Source organism: Heptranchias perlo, chromosome 5 (genome assembly GCF_035084215.1).
Source record: "Heptranchias perlo isolate sHepPer1 chromosome 5, sHepPer1.hap1, whole genome shotgun sequence".
NCBI classification, from domain to species: Eukaryota; Metazoa; Chordata; class Chondrichthyes; order Hexanchiformes; family Hexanchidae; genus Heptranchias; species Heptranchias perlo.
The window spans coordinates 127,418,473-127,441,916 of NC_090329.1; the positions used below are offsets into that span (position 1 = coordinate 127,418,473).

Genomic DNA, 23,444 nt, shown 5'->3' on the forward strand with positions numbered 1-23,444 from the left:
GAGCTTCTGCTTTGTCATGAGACTATTTGAATGGACCATTACCAAGCTAAAGTGCAGAGTTGCCCATCTTTTGTTGCGCTTAAAATATATTATTATAGGTCATTAGGGTGTGACAAAAAACTTGAGTTTTTGCGGTTACTTCTGGCTTGCCAATACTTGTTTAGGCTCAAAGGTGAAGAATAGACATGAAAGTGAGGTATAAATGGTGGGGTTCCTACAAGTGTAACCTTTAGGAGAAAATTGGGAACAAGAATGCTGGCCACATTCTGACCTAAACAAATGCATTCTTTTTTCACCCTACGAACTGTTGAGTACATAAGCTTGTGTTGCATTTTACTCTTTTTTTTTTGTTTTGGAAGATATTGCAACTGGGATTTGAAAAAGAATTTACTCCAGTTCTGCAGTAGAGGCTTAAGGAAGTCATGGAATTGGGAGTGAAAGTACTGAGTGGATAATTGGCAGACAAAGAGCCAGGAAAGGCTAGTGAATCAAATAGGTTGAAGAGACAACTAGATAGGATTATGGAGACGGATGGAATTCAAGGTGAGGGTGGACTGGCTGAGCAAATTGAATTTACAAAAGTAAACATTGAATGGTGGGTAGGGTTCTGTATTATCCCAAGATATGTTGCTCAGATAAGTCAACACCACAATAATTAGTACAATTTACAGCACTGGAGGAGGCTGTTTGGCCCTTGCTGTTCAACTGAAACTCTCTCTTTACAAATCATTGTGCAATCCCCTTTTAAATGATATAGTCTGTACCTCAACACAGTTCCTGGTAGATCTGAACCTAGAGCAATCTCTCTTGCCACCCATTCCCCATCTCCCCTCAATTTCACACACCACTTATCCTATGGTGAGAGTGTTCTTTTGAGGTTGGGGCAAACTCTGCTTTACAAAAATTGTAAAGGTCTTTTATTCTTTCACAACGCTGAGCACAGAATTCACCTTCAACCCTAGGAAAAGTTAACCTCACAGATTAACACAAAGACATCCAGCTCCCACCTCTGCTCTTATTTCTGAATTAGCTTAATTTTACCTGATTACTTCTACAGAGAGAAGGAACTTCAATTCTGGATGTGACTCATGTTGGACCTGACTTGGGAGAGTGCCTGAGGTTGGGAAGAAGCATTGGAGAAAGTGTTCCATTTCCAGAACTAACATCCTTTCTCCACTCCTTCTGCTCTCACCCTCAAAAAAGAAATGTTTCTACAAATATGACCAATAAAAGCCTTAGGTTGTCAAACTGCATCATCTATCTAATAACGTTGCATCACAGTCTCTTGCAGCTGCATATATCGACCAGCAATTGTCTTGGAGACTTTTTTTAATTGTGGTGTATGTACATCTTCCACGATTGTCGTCAAAAATAACTGGACAGTTGAGTTGAATGTGGCCTAGGAAACACATTTCATTGTGGAGGTTAGGGTTCAGAACAGTGGGCAGCAAAGGAGAGGTTCCACTAGGTAAGAAAGATCATTCAAACCTGTCAGTTTTAAATTAACTTTTCACATTATATTGTCTGCTCCTAGTAGTACCCTGACTGACTTAGGAGGATTACAGAATTACCCAGTCAATACTGCATGCTCTCTAAACAGACATTTCTATAATCTCCCCATTTACACTCGCGCGCTCTCTCTCTCTCTCTCTCTCTCTCTCACACACTTGACTTTTAAGCTTTAGCTTCATAATCTTTCCTGAGTGCATTTACTTTAAATAGGGATTGTTTTCTTTGCCAATCCTCACCAATGATTATATGTCCTTTTTTGTAAAGTTATGTTTAAAATTGAACAATTTCTCCTTTTAGGTTTTCTGGCTGGGGTTGAGGGGAATGAGAGCAGGATGGTGTCACAGCCTAAAACAGCACCACTCAATAAGCTGGGAGAGTTAGGTCATCTGCTCATACACATACAGTAGTGAGGTTACAGAGCATCCTTAACTGATACCTGCTCTACAGCACTGAGAACCAAGGGAGAAACTATAGATTGATTATCTTTTTTTTAAAAAAAACACACCTTCCAAATGGATTAATTCTGTACTGGCACTGGTCATGAACAAACTTAACACCCTGTGCCATAGATGGTGCTGGAGAAATAAAGGGGTTAATGTACCCAAATGCCACCATTTAAAAATCAATTAAGTATTTAAAAGAAATTAGCAAAACAAAAAGTTTCCTATTTATAATGGCTAACGAGGGATCGGTTCAAGTAAATGAGCCATTTAACACTTGTCCATTCCTCTTGTGCTAAATAGAAGTGCAACAGTGCCACATGGTGGCCAGTGCTGGCAGTCCAATTCTAAAGTTCAGGCCAGTTTCTAGATCTCGCTAGCTCCAGTATCCACCAAATATATTCGGTCATCATCCTCAACGTAGTCCAGGGGAGGAGTGCTGGCCTCCTCCTCTAGCGGTTGACTATTGTCCCCCGTGGCACCGTATGATGGCTGGTCATGATGGTTGAGGTGGCTCTTTTCGGACTTGGGCCCATGCAGGACTCGTGGGACGTAGGCCTGTAACGATACAGATGAGGGGTGGGAGGTGAAGGTCAGTAGGTTAACGTGTTAAAAGTAGTGTGCTGCCATTCTCCATTTGTAGCCTAGCCTGCGAGTGGTGGTGAGCTATTTGCTCATGAGAGTCATTACAGCCCAATCCAATCCCATCCTCATCAGACACCTACAGAGGCAGGCTTTCCAGCCGGTGGGGTCACTGTATTGAAAAACACCGACTTTCTTCCCTTCCGAGCTCTGGGAGATCAACGAGACCTCCACTACTGCTGCCCCAACCAGCAACCTTTTATGGGCTGTATGGCTCAGAGATATACAAGATGCATTTACTCATTGAACTGGAGGAGAATTACTATTGCTTTTTTTTTTAATTTGAAAGCTAATTATTTTTTTTTCCCTCTTGGCCAATTTACTCTATTACTCTGCTGATGGCCTTTACTGGGCAGCTTTGTGCAGATATTAGGCATCCTCCAGTAGCTCATGCAAGTGGCCCATTAGTCATTTTGAGTGTCTTGCTGGGCTATTTTACAGCAGGGGCCATCAGAGTTGAGGCCAATGCTGTCCTCTCCCATACATGTGCACGAGCCAGCAAAGATAAAGGGGGTAGTTGGGCTCGGAGATCCCCTGCTAATCCAGGAACGAGCAATTCAACTGTAGTACTGAGATCACTTAACTCAGAACACAGCAGGGATTGAACTTAGGGCCCCGACAGCCTGAGAAATAAATAGAAATGTGTGTGAGGGTGCTGGCTGGCTGGCTAATGAAACAGGGAGGACCTCACTAGGAATTCCAAACCACTCTACTTTCCAACAAGGCCCATCAAATTAACTGGAATATGTGGGACAAAAGCAGAAAATACTGGAACCACGCAGCAGAACAGATGGCATCTGTGGCGAGAACAGACACGTTAACATTTCCGGTATGGACCCATCATCCGTTCCAATGGGAAGGTCCATACCTGGAACATTGACTTGTCTATTCTCTCCACCTGCTCTGCATTTCCACTAGTTTCTGTCGATGCTGGATATCTGAAGTGTTTTTGCTTTTTGTGCAAGCAAGTTGTGGGAATCCCTTTTCTCGCACTCCTCCCCAGCACTCCCAAAGTCCTGCGTGGCCTCATTTGAGATCAACTAAATCGAACTTGGGGACCGTCCAGTTTTCACACACTGTCTATTTAATGACATGCATCTTACATATTTCATGAGGACAAGATTGGACATGTACTTGAAGAGGACTAATTTGCAGGTTTCTGGGGAAAAAGCCGGGGTGTGGGACTAAATTGGAGAGTTCTTTCAAAGAGCCAGCACAGGCACGACAGGCCGAATAGCCTCCTTCTGTGCTGTAAGATTCTAAGATCACTCCAACCATTTGCCAAAATAGTCATTAGACTGTCGAAGATATAGTTGTTTCTCCCACTCCCCCACCCAGCCCCTGGTTATTGTAAAAAGTCTCACTGGCCTGTGCGTATTCCCCAGTCACTTGTGTGGGTTAAATACTCCCCACCACATTACTTACCTTTGAGCGCCAGGGAGCTGTCGTTTCTGCTTCAGTCTCTTCAGCTGGCACTTTCACAGCCTGAGGGGCAAAGGGCAGACACTCCGATCAGTCACTGTTCACTAGTAGTAAATCTTCAGTCAGTGCCACATTATAGTTACAGATGTGGACTTGGTAAACAAGTGATAGTACTCTGGTTTCGGGCCCCACAACCCTGGCCATGGCCTGGGCTATACCACTGCCACAAGGATCCTGGAACACCACTACTAAGTGTCTGTAAATAAATTGTGTGCCACCTTCTCAAGGGCAATTAGGGATGGGCAATAAATGTTGGCCTTGCCATTGATACCCACATCCCATGAATAAATTTTAAAAAGTCACAGCAGGCCTGGGGTGCTGGGGAGAGGGGTGGGTAGATAGAACAGAAATACACAACGGTGGACAGAAGATTGTGTTCAAAGATGGCTGTAAGCAACTAAAAAGAAATTGGCCATAGTGCAGCTACTCGATTGTCCTCTGCTGTTTCAGCAGACCCCAAGTTCCACCAGTGTAAAGTACTGTGCTCCTGCCTCGTGTAGGATGTTGGAGGCAGGCCAACAGGTGATATCATCTCACTGTCATTCCTGACGACCGCCTGCAAGAGTCACCCACCCTCGCACTGGCTGTGTGGGGGAGGATGCATTGCAGTCCAACCCACTCATATCCACATCCGATGATCCATTCTTCAGCACTGGCTACGATCGGGAGCGAAACCTGCAACCCATTTGTCTTTCCCCCCCCCCCACTCCTCCTCCTCCTCAGGCTAAGGGCCTTGGGGCCCATCATTGCACCCATCCACCCACCTTCTGTTAAGTCAGCACTGACAGGGAACGGAACCCAGGACCTGCCTGAAGTGTCGGGTCCAGTACCACCCTGATCCGGGCAGCCAGATGGAGAACTCCAAGTCAGGGACACCCCACGAACCTGGATTGACTCATGGAAACAGTTTTCACCCGAGTGTTGTGGAAGTACGGCCCCAGCCCTTTCCTCTGTAAATACTCGGACGATAGGATCGCGCTGAAAGTTGGCAATAGTGGGAGCCAGGAGCGTTCCTTCACTCACCATGTTAATGGCAAAGTACTTGGAGTAGCCGAAGCAGCCGACAAAGATGCAGACGACGATGGTGAGTAGCACCACGGTGAAGGTGAAGATGGATGTTGGCGCGGACAATCCTGAACGAGAGGGAGGAAGAAAACCAGTAAAAAAGAACAGAGCCGGTGTGGGGCGGGTGGGGGGAGTCTACAAACATAGTGAAACAACCAACGTAGAATTGATGGGGGGAAGGAAATCAGCCACTACAGTTCAGTATGAGCCACCGAGGGCGTGGGGGGATCATTTTAACCTAGCCCACCCAGCGGGAAACTGATGGGATCGGCCGCCTGTTTAACACCAGAACCGATTTTACTTCTCCCCCGCTCCCCTCCCCCAAAACCGGGCTGGGGGGGGGGGGGTTAAACAGGCGGCTAATCCGATAACATCAGTTGCCCATCCGGTGGGTTAGGTTAAGATGATCCGCCCCCGCTGCCCCCCATCCGTCAGTCCACAGTTAGTGAGCTATGGGCAGGCTGTTCATTAGTGAACAGACATCACCGCTAAGCCCAGCCTTTTGTCCTTATCCGGTATCCATTCACAAACACGCTCTAGATCACAAGATATCCACGGATGAGGAAGGTCCAAATCGGCCCATCTCGGTTCATCCATCCAGAAACACTCTATCCGGTGACCACCTCTCCCACTGCCCAACTTCCCCCCCCCCCCCCCCCCCCCCCGAAAGTGGACACATGTCAGGTGAGGACAGGATCAGTCACTGTTGCAATGCCCTCTGTAGTTGGGCAGCTCACCGTCACACACAAAGACTGCCCACTTGGGCAAGGTAACCAGTCTCTGTGGAAACATGCCCCGATAAAAAGCTCGTGGGGGAGAGAAGCATAGAGGGGAGGGCGTGAACGGGACGAGTGTCAAGTTGGCTGTTGTCAGCCAGGCATCGAGGGGGAGCAGTACAATTTTAGGACAAATAAACTTTACACGGGAGCCTTTCCTGGTGCAATGGAAAATCAGACCGGTTCCTTCCAGAGGTGTGAAAATCCCCCTGAAACAAATGGAAAGTCATGATTTTCTTGGGACTACAGTGATTTGGGATCTGTGAACCAACAATTTTATTTTTTTTTTAAACTGTCAGTTGTACATCACACGCCCGCGCTTGATGGGATGGCAGCTATACTGTGCCATCATTCCTGGCTCAACTGGGATAGAAGGGGACACCAGGGAAGAATGTAGCTCGGCGTTTGCAGGACAGGCCGTGCGAGGGGCCGGACTCGTACGGTGCGGGATGGCGCTGGGTTGCCAGACGAGAGAGAAAATAACGGACTTACCTCCTCGCAGCACGGAGAAGAACAGCAGCCAGAAGAGACAGAGGATGGGTGCGGCCAGGGCCTGGTTGACCACGGCAGCGTGCATCCTCCGGTTGAGTTTGGCAGGCAGGTAGGCGTAGTACAGGTTGTACTTGTCCACCAGATACTTCAACATTATGTAGATCAGGCCTAGGGTTCAAAGGGAAAACCGTGACAAAGCCAAACGCCAGCACCAACGGTCTCAGAGACAAAATCGGCACAGCCCTCGGTCACCGACTCGCGCCTCAGTGGCCCCTCGGTCACCGACTCGCACCTCAGTGGCCCCTCGGTCACCGACTCGCACCTCAGTGGCCCCTCGGTCACCGACTCGCACCTCAGTGGCCCCTCGGTCACCGACTCGCACCTCAGTGGCCCCACGGTTGAACTGACTCAGGAACTTAGCAATTTCTACCCCCCCACCCACACCCTCTGGCTCTGGACATCAGCAACTCCACCTCCCGCTACTTCACCCAATTATAAACCTAGACAGTGAATTCCGGCAGGCTATTCAACCGTGGGTTCATCATAGCTGAGCCTGAACACGCAGCATAACATACAGAATCACAGAGAGGAGCTATGAGAATAATTCCTAGCTTAAAGAGCCTTAGTTACTCAGAGAAGCTTAAGGACCTTGGTCTATTTATTTTAGAGCAGCGTAGACTTTGATGCGACCTTATAGAGGTTTATAAAATAATGAAAGGGCTGCCTAGTGTGCCTATTGATCGATTATTCCAGTTTAACAGATTGGAGAGGACCTGGGGACATAGAATCACACAGCACAGCCTGTGCCAGTTGTTTGAAAGAGTTCTCCAAACAGTCCCATTCCCCCTGCTCTTTCCTCAAAGCCCTGCAATTTTTTTCCCTTCAACTATTTGTCCAATTCCCTTTCGAAAGTTATTATTGAATCTGCTTCCACCGCCCTTTCAGGCAGTGCATTCCAGATCATTACAACTCACTGCGTAAAAATTTTGAACACCCAGCAAATCTTGCAAGTGGGAAACTTGGTGGGATTTTTTTTTGCTTTCCTCCTCCTGCCAAGCCCAAGGATGTGTCAGTCTTGCCTCAGTGCTGGGATTTTCATCCCTGGATCAGAAGGTCATGGGTTCAAGCCCCCCCTCCACCCCCCTCCAGAGACTTGAGCATATAATCTATGCTGACACTCCCAGCACAGTACTGAGGGAGTGCTGCACTGTTGGAGGTGCCCTCTTTCCAATGAAACATTAAATCGAGGCCCTCTCTGCCTTCTCAGGCGAATGTAAAAGATCCCACGGCACCATTCAAAGAAGAGCAGGGGAATATTCCCGATATCCCGGCTAACATTTATCCCTCAACCAACATCACAAACAGACTATCTAGTCATTATATCTCTCTTTTGTATGATCTTGCTCTCTTTGCGCAAATTGGCTTCAGCATCTCCCTACATTATAGAATCATAGAAGTTTACAACATGGAAACAGGCCCTTCGGCCCAACATGTCCATGTCGCCCAGTTTATACCACTAAGCTAGTCCCAATTGCCTGCACTTGGCCCATATCCCTCTATACCCATCTTACCCATGTAACTGTCCAAATGCCTTTTAAAAGACAAAATTGTACCCGCCTCTACTACTGCCTCTGGCAGCTCGTTCCAGACACTCACCACCCTTTGAGTGAAAAAATTGCCCCTCTGGACCCTTTTGTATCTCTCCCCTCTCACCTTAAATCTATGTCCCCTCGTTATAGACTCCCCTACCTTTGGGAAAAGATTTTGACTATCTACCTTATCTATGCCCCTCATTATTTTATAGACTTCTATAAGATCACCCCTTAACCTCCTACTCTCCAGGGAAAAAAGTCCCAGTCGATCTAACCTCTCCCTATAAGTCAAACCATCAAGTCCCGGTAGCATCCTAGTAAATCTTTTCTGTACTCTTTCTAGTTTAATAATATCCTTTCTATAGTAGGGTGACCAGAACTGTACACAGTATTCCAAATGTGGCCTTACTAATGTCTTGTACAACTTCAACAAGACATCCCAACTCCTGTATTCAATGTTCTGACCAATGAAACCAAGCATGCCGAATGCCTTCTTCACCACCCTATCCACCTGTGACTCCACTTTCAAGGAGCTATGAACCTGTACTCCTAGATCTCTTTGTTCTATAACTCTCCCCAACGCCCTACCATTAACGGAGTAGGTCCTGGTCCGATTCGATCTACCAAAATGCATCACCTCACATTTATCTAAATTAAACTCCATCTGCCATTCATCGGCCCACTGGCCCAATTTATCAAGATCCCGTTGCAATCCTAGATAACCTTCTTCACTGTCCACAATGCCACCAATCTTGGTGTCATCTGCAAACTTACTAACCATGCCTCCTAAATTCTCATCCAAATCATTAATATAAATAACAAATAACAGCGGACCCAGCACCGATCCCTGAGGCACACCGCTGGTCACAGGCCTCCAGTCTGAAAAACAACCCTCTACAACCACCCTCTGTCTTCTGTCGTCAAGCCAATTTTGTATCCAATTGGCTACCTCACCTTGGATCCCGTGAGATTTAACCTTATGTAACAACCTACCATGCGGTACCTTGTCAAAGGCTTTGCTAAAGTCCATGTAGACCACGTCTACTGCACAGCCCTCATCTATCTTCTTGGTTACCCCTTCAAAAAACTCAATCAAATTTGTGAGACATGATTTTCCTCTCACAAAACCATGCTGACTGTTTCCTAATCAGTCCCTGCCTCTCCAAATGCCTGTAGATCCTGTCTCTCAGAATACCCTCTAACAACTTACCCACTACAGATGTCAGGCTCACCGGTCTGTAGTTCCCAGGCTTTTCCCTGCCGCCCTTCTTAAACAAAGGCACAACATTTGCTACCCTCCAATCTTCAGGCACCTCACCTGTAGCGATGGATGATTCAAATATCTCTGCTAGGGGACCCGCAATTTCCTCCCTAACCTCCCATAACGTCCTGGGATACATTTCATCAGGTCCCGGAGATTTATCTACCTTGATGCGCGTTAAGACTTCCAGCACCTCCCTCTCTGTAATATGTACACTCCTCAAGACATCACTATTTATTTCCCCAAGTTCCCTAACATCCATGCCTTTCTCAACCGTAAATACCGATGTGAAATATTCATTCAGGATCTCACCCATCTCTTGTGGTTCCGCACATAGATGACCTTGTTGATCCTTAAGAGGCCCTACTCTCTCCCTAGTTACTCTTTTGCCCTTTATGTACTTGTAGAAGCTCTTTGGATTCTCATTACAAGAGTGACTGCACTTCAAAAATACTTCATTGGCTATGAAGCACTTTGGGACGTCCTGAGGTCATGAAACACGCTGTATAAATGCAAGTTCATTTATTGTTTTCTTTCAGGTCCTTACCAAAGGGAACGATGATGGGACAGGTGATACTGTAAGCTACCACCACCGTGAAGATACACAGCACCCATGCGTAATTCACTCCAAACTCAAACCCATATGCTTGATGCTAAAAGACAATGAAATGTACATAAATGACTCTTAAAAACGACATGACTCATACCTCATCCATTCACCATGATAATCCAATACCGCATTAGGGACTGAATCGTCAGCAAACCAAATGCATTTTCCAGATTTATTAAGTCTCAGTGTTTGGGTTAGAACGTGATTAAAGTATCTTGATGTAAGGGAACTGTGTGGAGCAGTGGGTTGGAACCCAACTTCTCACTTTTTTTTATTTGTTCATGGGATGTGGGCGTCGCTGGCGAGGCCGGCATTTATTGCCCACCCCTAATTGCCCTTGAGAAGGTGGTGGTGAGCCGCCTTCTTGAACCGCTGCAGTCCGTGTGGTGATGGTTCTCCCACAGTGCTGTTAGGAAGGGAGTTCCAGGATTTTGACCCAGCGACGATGAAGGAACGGCGATATATTTCCAAGTTGGGATAGTGTGTGACTTGGAGGGGAACATGCAGGTGGTGGTGTTCCCATGTGCCTTGTCCTTCTAGGTGGTAGAGGTTGCGGGTTTGGGAGGTGCTGTCGAAGAAGCCTTGGTGAGTTGCTGCAGTGCATCCTGTGGATGGTACACACTGCAGACACCTCTGGGACCAAATTTCAGATGCAGCCCAGATAGATGAGATGAAAGTTTCCCCCTGTAGGCTGTAAGGGTGAGCTGCAAGATGGGTTTGGACACAGTCAACACAATTCCCACAGCACAAAACTGCCACTAATTCAGCGCACATTGGTAACTTCACTCCGACAGGGCACGGGGTGCCTAGTACAGTAGAGTTTGGTGCTGAGGCACACAAAGGGTAGAGAAGGCGGCACTTTACTCTGCACCTCACTACTCTATACGAGTGTCAGCTTGGCTCTGTTGGTAGCACTCCAACCTGCAAGTCCCACTCCAGCATTTAAGCACATAATCTAGTCTGACACTACAGTACTAAGGGAAGAGGCCGTCCTTTGAATGCGACTTAAACCGAGGCCTCATCGGCCTCCTCCAGTGTTTGAGATGGAACTTAAGGATGCCATGGTACAATTCGGGAAGATGAGCAAGGAGATCTCCAGGTATCCTGTCCAACATTCCTTCAACCAACATCACTAAAACTAGATTAACTGATCATTTATCCCATCGCTGTTTGTGAGACCTTGCTGTGCCCAAATTGGATGCTGTTTTTGCCTACGTAAGTCATTGCCCTTCAAAGATCGAATCAGGCCAGGACCTACTCCGTTAATGGTAGGGTGTTGGGGAGAGTTATAAAACAAAGAGATCTAGGAGTTCATAGCTCCTTGAAAGTGGAGTCACAGGTGGATAGGGTGGTGAAGAAGGCATTCGGCATGCTTGGTTTCATTGGTCAGAACACTGAATACAGAAGTTGGGATGTCTTGTTGAAGTTGTACAAGACATTCGTAAGGCCACACTTGGAATACTGTGTACAGTTCTGGTCACCCTATTATAGAAAGGATATTATTAAACTAGAAAGAGTGCAGAAAAGATTTACTAGGATTCTACCGGGACTTGATGGTTTGACTTATAGGGAGAGGTTGGATAGACTGAGACTTTTTTCCCTGGAGAGTAGGAGGTTTAGGGGTGATCTTATAGAAGTCTATAAAATAATGAGGGGCATAGATAAGGTAGACAGTCAAAATCTTTTCCCAAAGGTAGGGGAGTCTATAACGAGGGGGCATAGATTTAAGGTGAGAGGGGAGAGATACAAAAGGGTCCAGAGGGGCAATTTTTTCACTCAAAGGGTGGTGAGTGTCTGGAACGAGCTGCCAGAGGCAGTAGTAGAGGCGGGTACAATTTTGTCTTTTAAAAAGCATTTGGACAGTTACATGGGTAAGATGGGTATCGAGGGATATGGGCCAAGTGCAGGCAATTGGGACTAGCTTAGTGGTATAAACTGGGTGACATGGACATGTTGGGCCGAAGGGCCTGTTTCCATGTTGTAAACTTCTATGATTCTATGATTCTAAAATAATTTATTGTACGTATTGTATATTCTGAGAGACATTAAAACGCTATATAAATGCTTTTTTTTCCCTTCACCTGGCGTGAGATTGCTTGATGGTGATTTTGGAGCCTAGATATTCCAATTGTTGTGAAGATTACACCAGAAAAGCTATCGATGGGTTTTAGACAGACTCAAACTGCCCATTTCTAAAGTGTGCGTTCTGTTTTCATTTAGTTGCAGCTGCAGATTTGGACAGGTAGCGGGAGCACACCAGTGCTGGAAGAGGGAAAGAAAAAGCAGACAAGCAAAATTTAAAAGGGATGGGCGTCCATTGAAAGGGGAGTGTCGGTATAGGCAGATAAAAATTGTGACAGCGTTTCGAAAGCTTCAGACGTCATCTCCAACCCCAATTGCTGAGACTGAAAAGGGGCCACGGTGCAGGCACAAGGCTGCGGACAAGTGAGAGGGTCAACCAGCTCCTGATCCCCTGTTTGACGGCTGCTGAAGTGGAGGTGGGATGGGGGGGGGGGGTGTCCCCTGTGCTCTGGATTACTAGGCTTGATGGGCTGAATGGCCTACTCCTGTTCCTTTGTTCCCGTGTTCCACATAAAAACTGTGGCCCTATAGAATGAAGCTTGCTCACCGTCAAATTCAAAAAAAAAAAATTCACGCAGCGGACCAGGACCCACCAGTTTGACGACTTTTCTCTCTGCCGCCGATTTGGCCATCACCATCCTGACCGTGTAGAGCAGCAGGCTGGGGAATCGCAGGAGAGCCATCGAGTTCCCAATGAATGCGGACGCGATGACGTAGTTCACAAAGAAGGCTCCCTGATCAGGCAGAAACACGCACCTGGAAACAAAATAAGGTGGCAGCAATCTAGTGAAGAGCTACAGTCAAACTGCCCAGTGCCCAATCTCCACCATCAATAGCGACCATTACTGGTGCTGCTCGAGTTGTTAACGACATGATGCCTTTCGTCTCATGCTCTTGTTGGGATGCTGTTACTACCGGTCACTGGTGGGAGCCAAACAAGCTAGTCACTCTGGATGAGCACCCGAGCAAAAACCCATGCTTCACATCTCACCCTTCTCCCCACTCAAGATAAGTTACCTCTCCTACATCCCTATCATAAAACCATCCCTCATACATTGTCCACAAACTCATCCTTCATATACCCAGACACACACCAACCCATGCCTCATCCACCCCGTGTACACACACCACATACAAACCCATCCTTCACACACTCCCCCCCCCATAAACCCATGCCTCATCCACCCCATGTATACACACCACACATAAACCCATCCCCTTACACATTCTTCCCCCACCCCCTCCATAAACCCATGTCTCAAACATGCCCTACCTAATTACCCATCCTTCAAACTCACCCTCCTTCCTGAACCTACTCGAATCCATCACACAAACACCTGCCCATAAGCCCATCCTTTTTCAAAGTGGACCCCCCTGATTCCTGCTGCACGCGGATAGATTCAAGGGCAGGCTACTCACTCAAATCTAATCTTTGCTCGCTCCAGAAAACTCTTGTCAAACAGCCAGCGAAAGAAGACATCTACACTGTAACAAAAAGAGAGAGGCACACGGAGTGTCTCAGTTAAGACACGGTTATGTCATGCGATGGTACCGAATTAATAAAAGTTTGAGTGGAACGGGCCAGGAGGGAAAATTTAAAGCCTCAATCTGTACAGCCCAAAGACAAGAGAGTTAATGGGAAACCTCACTGAAGTTTATCAAATACTAAATGGTTTAGTTAAGGGAAATCGCTATAAGACATGATAATACGACCAGAGGTCCGAAATATACACGAGTGAGAAATCAATCTAGATCAGATATTAGTTAGAACTTCATCACTCAAAGGGCTCAGAGTATCTGCAGTAATTTACCAGGCAGACACAGACCTGGTGTTTAGAACACCGTTGGATAATAGATCAAGAGAGTTAGAATACTGGGGACTGGACAGTAGTGAGAAAGACCTTGCATATAAAGAGCGCCTTTAATAACCTCAGGACGACTCAGAGCATTTCTCAGCCAACTAATTATTTTTGAAGTGTAATTATGTTGTAATGTAGAAAATGCGGAAGCCTATTTGCGCACAGCAAGGTCCCACAAACAGCAATGAGATAGAAGTTCTGAAATAATGATTTGTTTTTAAGTGATGTTGGTCAAGGGATAAATATTGGCCAGGACACCAGGGAGAACTCCCCTGCTCTTTTTCAAAATGGTGCCATGGGTTCCTTCATATCCATCCTGAGAGGGAAGATGGGGCCTCGGTTTAACGTCTAATCCGGCAGTGCGGCACTCCCTCAGCACTGTACTCAAGCGCCAGCCTAGATTTTGTGCTCAAGCCTCTGGAGTGGGACTTGAACCCACCACCTTCTGACTCAGAGGTGAGAGTGCTACCCACTGAGCCACAGCTGACACCTAAAAAAATTTCAGAGGTGGCCCAAAGCAGGGTCACCAACAGGGAGGATGTGGGGAAGAAGCAGTAGACCAGTTTTCAGAAGCTTACTTGCATTCCTGTAGCACCTTTCCATGTCTCTCAAACATTCCAACGTGCTTCACATATAATGAGCTACTTTACTGTTAAGTAGCCGGACAGTACAGAAATAAAAAGCTGGTATCAGTAAAAGTGACCATGAAGCTGTCACATTGTCATAAAAACCCAACTGGTTCACTAATGTTCTTTAGGGAAGGAAACCTGCCGTCCTTACCTGGTCTGGGCCTATATGTGACTCCAGTCCCCACACCAACCTGGTTGACTCTTAACTGCCCTCTGAAGCCATTCAGTTGTATCAAACCGCTCTGGGCAACTAGGGATGGACAATAAATGCCGGCCCTGCCAGCGTCACCCACATCCCGAGAATGAATTTTTAAAGAGGAGTTATCTTTGGTGCTCATAGAGTTAACAGAGTCCTTACCTTGTGAGGCCCAGTGATGGCAATATCAGCACCATTGTAATGAGGAAGCTGTAGAGTTTGTGCATTGTGATACGATTTTCCGCAGACCTGTGGGGAACGAGAATTTCAAAAGATGGACAGACAATTTCAGAAAGTGAGCGAATCCCTGAAAAGCTGCCGGAGCCCCATCCCTGGACTAGGCCTCAGGGTTAGCAGGAAACACGAGCTGCCAGAGCCCCATCCCTGGACTAGGCCTCAGGGTTAGCAGGAAACACGAGCTGCCGGAGCCCCTTCCCTGGACTAGGCCTCAGGGTTAGCAGGAAACACTGAACACTGCTTCAGAAAACACATGTCATGTTTGACTTGATCCAGATTTCTTTTAGGCTAAGCCAGTAGATCAGGGATTTCCAAAATTTTTTGGTACAGTGTTCCATGAGAGACTGCATGCTAAAATTAAGTCCCATGGTGTCATGGGGGGATACTGTGAGATGTGCTGCAAATTGGCTAAAGGATTGTATCACACAGGGTTGTTTCCCAATGGGGTCTGGTCACTAGTGGGGTCTGGTCACTAGCGGGGTCTGGTCACTAGTGGGGTGCCCCAAGGCTCCATGCTGAGTCCCTTCCTGTTAATGATCTGAAGCAGGGTGTAGACATTGCAGTAATTAAATTCTCAGATGAGAAATTGTGTGGCCGAGTCAGCTCAATCAATATTTAAAATCATTAAGGGCATCGAGAACATTCAAGCTGGTAGATTGTTTGAGGCGAGGGTGGCTGCTCACAACTATTTAAATTGAGGGAGTGAGGTTAAATTTGTGGAAGTTTCGTTTTTCTGAGGTGACTGAAGTGTGGAACAGCATCCTGGAGATGGTGGTGAGGACTGATTCCTTCAAGAGGGCGCCAGACACTAATTTGGAAAACCATGAGATCACAGCAGAAGGAAGACGATACTTTGGGCAATAACCAATGGGTTGGGGCTTCCTGGGACTTGTGAGATCACCTTTGAGAAATGTTTGACAGAAATTTCTTGGATTGGCAAAGTGTCTCTATTTTTTTTGCCTCTCTCGGGAGGTGGGGAAGGGGGGATGGGGGTCACGGGGACGAGCCCGGTAAGAGGTGGAGTGAGTGCGTACGGAGCTAATGACCTTTTCTTGTCCCGAGTAAGTTTATAAGTTGATGAAAGGAATAGATTGTGTTCCAAATGAATATGTTAGGGAGGACCAGGGGTCACAATTTTAAATTGTATAAGATCAGATCGAGGTTAGATGTCAGGAGGTGGTTCTTTTCCCAGGGAATAGCGGGCCTCTGAGACAGGCTGCCGGCTCGTGCGGTGGACGCCAATTCACTGAATTCCTTCAAGCGAGAGCTGGACCTGTTTCTGGCCGGGGCGGAGGTGAGGCTCTTAAGGTAAGGTAATGCATTGAATTCAAGGCCAGAATGATCTCCTGGACTCGTTTCGATCGCCTAAAGGGGTCGGAGAAGAATTTCCCGGAATTTTCCCAAATTGGCCCTGGGTTTTTTTATCTTTTTTCGCCTCTCCCAGGAGATCACGTGGTTTTGGGGGAGGCGGGCAGTGTATGTATTGTGACATGTGGAGGGGGGGGGGGGGGAAGGAGGGGAGGAATGCAGCAAAAATGGTTACACCGACCTGCAAATTTTAAGGCTCCCACCGGGATCCCTATCAACGAGGATCCAGGGGGCAGGACTGTAACACCATGTTTCACTGGGCAGCCCTGTGAGCAGTACACCAAAACAATGAAGCAGAAAGTCAGGGCCACCCCTCCCACCTCATCTGCCTGGCCACAATGGGCCTAATACAGGCACAGACTCAGCACCAACCCTGCCCCCCCTCCAAAGCAGCCCCGGAAACGCCAAAACGACATAAAAGGACGCAAAAAGAGAAAACAGGTCTTTGCCCCTTTCTCCTGACCTTTGCACCCAGGAAAATGGGTGTGTCCCGGGGGCAAGGGTGAGGAAAATCTACCCTTCACTCTCAAGGCTGATAAACCACTTGGATAAGGGGGCAATGGATGGCCAACCATGGACCCTACCCCAGCACCGTCAACACCGACAGGAGAGCAAGGAGGGGGGAAACCGAAGTAGGGAAAATTGATTAAATTAACATTCAAAAAAGGGAAAATAAATTGAGGAGAGATACTGTCACGAATATAAATGCAGGTTTCCTGATTCCTCACCTGGTCCAGTGACCCTCAAATATGGCGGAGTAGTAGACTATTGTTGGCAGGAGAGCAGTGAAGGCCCAGAGCAGGAGAGTGGGGAAGAACTGGCTGATGACAGGATTCTGCAATTAAAGGCAATGAAAAGCCAAGTGAGAACAATGATCTTTATTTGGCATAAAAAAACGAATTCAAGAAGAGCCCACGAGGCACAAATAAGTGAACATTCACCTCAAGGCCAGGGCCCAGGCTGTTCAAATCCCAGCACAGCCCAACACTCAAAATGTATTTGCTTCAGATGGGGCAAGTTTCATAACAGGAGAGCCGTGTGTTAGAGGGAGAGGGGTAAAGGGGGGAGAGCCGTGTGTTAGAGGGAGAGGAGTAAAGGGGGGAGAGCCGTGTGTTAGAGGGAGAGGAGGGTAAAGGGGGGAGAGCCGTGTGTTAGAGGGAGAGGAGTAAAGGGGGGAGAGCCGTGTGTTAGAGGGAGAGGAGGGTAAAGGGGGGAGAGCCGTGTGTTAGAGGGAGAGGGGGGTAAAGGGGGGAGAGCCGTGTGTTAGAGGGAGAGGGGGGTAAAGGGGGGAGAGCCGTGTGTTAGAGGGAGAGGGGGGTAAAGGGGGGAGAGCCGTGTGTTAGAGGGAGAGGGGTAAAGGGGGGAGAGCCGTGTGTTAGAGGGAGAGGGGGGTAAAGGGGGGAGAGCCGTGTGTTAGAGGGAGAGGGGGGTAAAGGGGGGAGAGCCGTGTGTTAGAGGGAGGGGGTAAAGGGGGGAGAGCCGTGTGTTAGAGGGAGAGGGGGGTAAAGGGGGGAGAGCCGTGTGTTAGAGGGAGAGGGGTAAAGGGGGGAGAGCCGTGTGTTAGAGGGAGAGGGGGGTAAAGGGGGGAGAGCCGTGTGTTAGAGGGAGAGGGGTAAAGGGGGGAGAGCCGTGTGTTAGAGGGAGGGGGGTAAAGGGGGGAGAGCTGTGTGTTAGAGGGAGAGGGGGGTAAAGGGGGGAGAGCTGTGTGTTAGAGGGAGAGGGAGGTAAAGGGGGGAGAGCCGTGTGTTAGAGGGAGAGGGGGGTAAAGGGGGGAGAGCCGTGTGTTAGAGGGAGAGGGAGGTAAAGGGGGGAGAGCCGTGTGTTAGAGGGAGAGGGGGGTAAAGGGGGGAGAGCTGTGTGTTAGAGGGAGAGGGAGGTAAAGGGGGGAGAGCCGTGTGTTAGAGGGAGAGGGGGGTAAAGGGGGGAGAGCCGTGTGTTAGAGGGAGGGGGGTAAAGGGGGGAGAGCTGTGTGTTAGAGGGAGAGGGGTAAAGGGGGGAGAGTCGTGTGTTAGAGGGAGAGGGGGGTAAAGGGGGGAGAGCTGTGTGTTAGAGGGAGGGGGGTAAAGGGGGGAGAGCCGTGTGTTAGAGGGAGAGGGGGGTAAAGGGGGAAGAGCCGAGTGTTAGAGGGAGAGGAGGGTAAAGGGGGGAGAGCTGTGTGTTAGAGGGAGAGGGGGGTAAAGGGGGGAGAGCCATGTGTTAGAGGGAGAGGGGGGTAAAGGGGGGGGAGCCGTGTGTTAGAGGGAGAGGGGGGTAAAGGGGGGAGAGCCGTGTGTTAGAGGGAGAGGGGGGTAAAGGGGGGAGAGTCGTGTGTTAGAGGGAGAGGGGGGTAAAGGGGGGAGAGCTGTGTGTTAGAGGGAGAGGGGGGTAAAGGGGGGAGAGCCGTGTGTTAGAGGGAGGGGGTAAAGGGGGGAGAGCCGTGTGTTAGAGGGAGAGGGGGGTAAAGGGGGGAGAGCCGTGTGTTAGAGGGAGGGGGTAAAGGGGGGAGAGCCGTGTGTTAGAGGGAGAGGGGTAAAGGGGGGAGAGCCGTGTGTTAGAGGGAGAGGAGGGTAAAGGGGGGAGAGCTGTGTGTTAGAGGGAGAGGGGGGTAAAGGGGGGAGAGCCATGTGTTAGAGGGAGAGGGGGGTAAAGGGGGGGGAGCCGTGTGTTAGAGGGAGAGGGGGGTAAAGGGGGGAGAGCTGTATGTTAGAGGGAGAGGGGTAAAGGGGCGAGAGCCGTGTGTTAGAGGGAGAGGGGGGTAAAGGGGGGAGAGCCGTGTGTTAGAGGGAGAGGGGGGTAAAGGGGGGAGAGCCGTGTGTTAGAGGGAGAGGGGGGTAAAGGGGGGAGAGTCGTGTGTTAGAGGGAGAGGGGGTAAAGGGGGGGGAGCCGTGTGTTAGAGGGAGAGGGGGGTAAAGGGGGGAGAGCTGTGTGTTAGAGGGAGAGGGGTAAAGGGGGGAGAGCCGTGTGTTAGAGGGAGAGGGGTAAAGGGGGGAGAGCCGTGTGTTAGAGGGAGAGGGGGGTAAAGGGGGGAGAGCTGTATGTTAGAGGGAGAGGGAGGTAAAGGGGGGAGAGCCGTGTGTTGGGGGGGTAAAGGGGGGAGAGCCGTGTGTTGGGGGGGTAAAGGGGGGAGAGTCGTGTGTTAGAGGGAGAGGGGTAAAGGGGGGAGAGTCGTGTGTTAGAGGGAGAGGGGTAAAGGGGGGAGAGCCGTGTGTTAGAGGGAGAGGGGTAAAGGGGGGAGAGCCGTGTGTTAGAGGGAGAGGGGTAAAGGGGGGAGAGCCGTGTGTTAGAGGGAGAGGGGGGTAAAGGGGGGAGAGCCGTGTGTTAGAGGGAGAGGGGGGTAAAGGGGGAGAGCCGTGTGTTAGAGGGAGAGGGGGGTAAAGGGGGGAGAGCTGTATGTTAGAGGGAGAGGGAGGTAAAGGGGGGAGAGCCGTGTGTTGGGGGGGTAAAGGGGGGAGAGCCGTGTGTTGGGGGGGTAAAGGGGGGAGAGTCGTGTGTTAGAGGGAGAGGGGTAAAGGGGGGAGAGTCGTGTGTTAGAGGGAGAGGGGTAAAGGGGGGAGAGTCGTGTGTTGGGGGGGTAAAGGGGGGAGAGTCGTGTGTTAGAGGGAGAGGGGTAAAGGGGGGAGAGTCGTGTGTTAGAGGGAGAGGGGGGTAAAGGGGGGAGAGCCGTGTGTTAGAGGGAGGGGGGTAAAGGGGGGAGAGCCGTGTGTTGGGGGGGGGTAAAGGGGGGAGAGCCGTGTGTTAGAGGGAGAGGGGGGTAAAGGGGGGAGAGCCGTGTGTTAGAGGGAGAGGGGGGTAAAGGGGGGAGAGCTGTATGTTAGAGGGAGAGGGGGGTAAAGGGGGGAGAGCTGTATGTTAGAGGGAGAGGGGGGTAAAGGGGGGAGAGCTGTATGTTAGAGGGAGAGGGGGGTAAAGGGGGAGAGCCGTGTGTTAGAGGGAGAGGGGGGTAAAGGGGGGAGAGCCGTGCGTTAGAGGGAGAGGGGGGTAAAGGGGGGAGAGCCGTGTGTTAGAGGGAGAGAGGGGTAAAGGGGGGGGAGCCGTGTGTTAGAGGGAGAGGGGGGTAAAGGGGGGAGAGTCGTGTGTTAGAGGGAGAGGGGGGTAAAGGGGGGAGAGCTGTGTGTTAGAGGGAGAGGGGGGTAAAGGGGGAGAGCCGTGTGTTAGAGGGAGGGGGGGGTAAAGGGGGGAAAGTCGTGTGTTAGAGGGAGAGGGGGGTAAAGGGGGGAGAGCCGTGTGTTAGAGGGAGGGGGGGGTAAAGGGGGGAGAGCCGTGTGTGAGAGGGAGAGGGGGGTAAAGGGGGGAGAGTCGTGTGTTAGAGGGAGAGGGGGGTAAAGGGGGGAGAGCCGTGTGTTAGAGGAGAGGGGTAAAGGGGGGAGAGCCGTGTGTTAGAGGGAGAGGGGGGTAAAGGGGGGGGAGCCGTGTGTTAGAGGGAGAGGGGGGTAAAGGGGGGAGAGCCGTGTGTTAGAGGGAGAGGGGTAAAGGGGGGAGAGCCGTGTGTTCGAGGGAGAGGGGGGTAAAGGGGGGAGAGCCGTGTGTTAGAGGGAGGGGGGTAAAGGGGGGAGAGCCGTGTGTTAGAGGGAGGGGGGTAAAGGGGGGAGAGCCGTGTGTTAGAGGGAGAGGGGGGTAAAGGGGGGAGAGCCGTGTGTGAGAGGGAGAGGGGGGTAAAGGGGGGAGAGCCGTGTGTTAGAGGGAGAGGGGTAAAGGGGGGAGAGCCATGTGTTAGAGGGAGAGGGGTAAAGGGGGAGAGCCGTGTGTTAGAGGGAGAGGGGTAAAGGGGGGAGAGCCGTGTGTTAGAGGGAGGGGGGTAAAGGGGGGAGAGCCATGTGTTAGAGGGAGAGGGGGGTAAAGGGGGGAGAGCTGTGTGTTAGAGGGAGGGGGGTAAAGGGGGGAGAGCCATGTGTTAGAGGGAGAGGGTTAAAGGGGGGAGAGCCGTGTGTTAGAGGGAGAGGGGGGTAAAGGGGGGAGAGCCGTGTGTTAGAGGGAGGGGGGTAAAGGGGGGAGAGCCGTGTGTTAGAGGGAGGGGGGTAAAGGGGGGAGAGCCGTGTGTTAGAGGGAGAGGGGGGTAAAGGGGGGAGAGCCGTGTGTTAGAGGGAGAGGGGGGTAAAGTGGGGAGAGTCGTGTGTTAGAGGGAGGGGGGTAAAGGGGGGAGAGCTGTGTGTTAGAGGGAGAGGGGGGTAAAGGGGGGAGAGCCGTGTGTTAGAGGGAGGGGGGTAAAGGGGGGAGAGCCGTGTGTTAGAGGGAGAGGGGGGTAAAGGGGGGAGAGCCGTGTGTTAGAGGGAGAGGGGTAAAGGGGGGAGAGCTGTGTGTTAGAGGGAGAGGGGGTAAAGGGGGGAGAGCCGTGTGTTAGAGGGAGGGGGGTAAAGGGGGGAGAGCCGTGTGTTAGAGGGAGAGGGGGGTAAAGGGGGGAGAGCCGTGTGTTAGAGGGAGAGGGGTAAAGGGGGGAGAGCCGTGTGTTAGAGGGAGAGGGGGGTAAAGGGGGGAGAGCTGTGTGTTAGAGGGAGAGGGGGGTAAAGGGGGGAGAGCTGTGTGTTAGAGGGAGCGGGGGGTAAAGGGGGGAGAGCTGTGTGTTAGAGGGAGAGGGGGGTAAAGGGGGGAGAGCCGTGTGTTAGAGGGAGAGGGGGTAAAGGGGGGAGAGCCGTGTGTTAGAGGGAGAGGGGTAAAGGGGGGAGAGCCGTGTGTTAGAGGGAGAGGGGGTAAAGGGGGGAGAGCCGTGTGTTAGAGGGAGAGGGGGGTAAAGGGGGGAGAGCTGTGTGTTAGAGGGAGAGGGGGGTAAAGGGGGGAGAGCCGTGTGTTAGAGGGAGAGGGGGGTAAAGGGGGGAGAGCTGTGTGTTAGAGGGAGAGGGGGTAAAGGGGGGAGAGCCGTGTGTTAGAGGGAGAGGGGGTAAAGGGGGGAGAGCCGTGTGTTAGAGGAGAGGGGTAAAGGGGGGAGAGCCGTGTGTTAGAGGGAGAGGGGGGTAAAGGGGGGAGAGCCGTGTGTTAGAGGGAGAGGGGGGTAAAGGGGGGAGAGCTGTGTGTTAGAGGGAGAGGGGGGTAAAGGGGGGAGAGCCGTGTGTTAGAGGGAGAGGGGGGTAAAGGGGGGAGAGCTGTGTGTTAGAGGGAGAGGGGGGTAAAGGGGGGAGAGCTGTGTGTTAGAGGGAGAGGGGGGTAAAGGGGGGAGAGCCGTGTGTTAGAGGGAGAGGGGGATAAAGGGGGAGAGCCGTGTGTTAGAGGGAGAGGGGTAAAGGGGGAGAGCCGTGTGTTAGAGGGAGAGGGGGGTAAAGGGGGGAGAGCCATGTGTTAGAGGGAGAGGGGGGTAAAGGGGGGAGAGCTGTGTGTTAGAGGGAGAGGGGGGTAAAGGGGGGAGAGCCGTGTGTTAGAGGGAGAGGGGGGTAAAGGGGGGAGAGCCGTGTGTTAGAGGGAGAGGGGGGTAAAGGGGGGAGAGCTGTGTGTTAGAGGGAGAGGGGGGTAAAGGGGGGAGAGCCATGTGTTAGAGGGAGAGGGGGGTAAAGGGGGGAGAGCCGTGTGTTAGAGGGAGGGGGGTAAAGGGGGGAGAGCCGTGTGTTGGAGGGAGAGGGTTAAAGGGGGGAGAGCTGTGTGTTAGAGGGAGAGGGGGGTAAAGGGGGGAGAGCCGTGTGTTAGAGGGAGATGGGGGTAAAGGGGGGAGAGCCGTGTGTTAGAGGGAGAGGGGGGTAAAGGGGGAGAGCCGTGTGTTAGAGGGAGAGGGGGGTAAAGGGGGGAGAGCTGTGTGTTAGAGGGAGCTTGAATCCGAAATGGAGAAAAGGAGGTAGGGGAGAGCTGGTGGTTTTACAGAGAGCTTCAATCTGGAATGGTAAATTGTTGGGAGAGTGGATTCCCCAGATGGCTTAATGGGCAGGTGCCTTGTGGTACTGGTCACTACAGGGGAGCACGATCCCAGGGAACAATCCTTGGTCTATGAAGGGATAGCTGACCATGGACAGGGCAGCAGAAGAACAAATCTGGAACGGCTCGGAGAGTGAAAGGTCAGTCAGGATTCCCACTCCTGATCACTAACTCGTGACCCCAGCTGGAACGTGTTTGGAGTGGACATCGGATGAAGATGACCTGGGGCTCAGCCATGATATCACTCCACTCCTCACAATCAAACAGCCTGCTGGTAGCCAGAGTCTGCCGTCAAACACGAGGACCCAGCACCTACAAGAGAGGGAAGGAGAAAACAGGATGGGAAAGAAACAAGAGAGAAATCAGCCCACATACGTTGAGGTAATAGATA

At 50.6% G+C, this 23,444-nt stretch overlaps 1 protein-coding gene across 1 annotated transcript in view; it reads right to left on the minus strand.

The window, feature by feature from the left end:
* Positions 1–593: 593 nt before the first annotated feature.
* Positions 594–23,444, minus strand: part of LOC137322203 (CSC1-like protein 2) — a 111,852-nt gene continuing 89,001 nt past the window's right edge. Inside the window, exons 14-23 of the mRNA XM_067985318.1 lie at positions 23,429–23,438; positions 16,972–17,078; positions 14,801–14,887; positions 13,374–13,439; positions 12,548–12,710; positions 9,810–9,915; positions 6,410–6,577; positions 5,100–5,209; positions 4,020–4,079; positions 594–2,510 (exon numbers count right to left, since the gene is read on the minus strand). Of these exons, the coding sequence (XP_067841419.1) occupies positions 2,319–2,510; positions 4,020–4,079; positions 5,100–5,209; positions 6,410–6,577; positions 9,810–9,915; positions 12,548–12,710; positions 13,374–13,439; positions 14,801–14,887; positions 16,972–17,078; positions 23,429–23,438 (1,069 nt within the window). The 3' untranslated portion in view covers positions 594–2,318. The remainder of the gene's footprint in view (positions 2,511–4,019; positions 4,080–5,099; positions 5,210–6,409; positions 6,578–9,809; positions 9,916–12,547; positions 12,711–13,373; positions 13,440–14,800; positions 14,888–16,971; positions 17,079–23,428; positions 23,439–23,444) is intronic.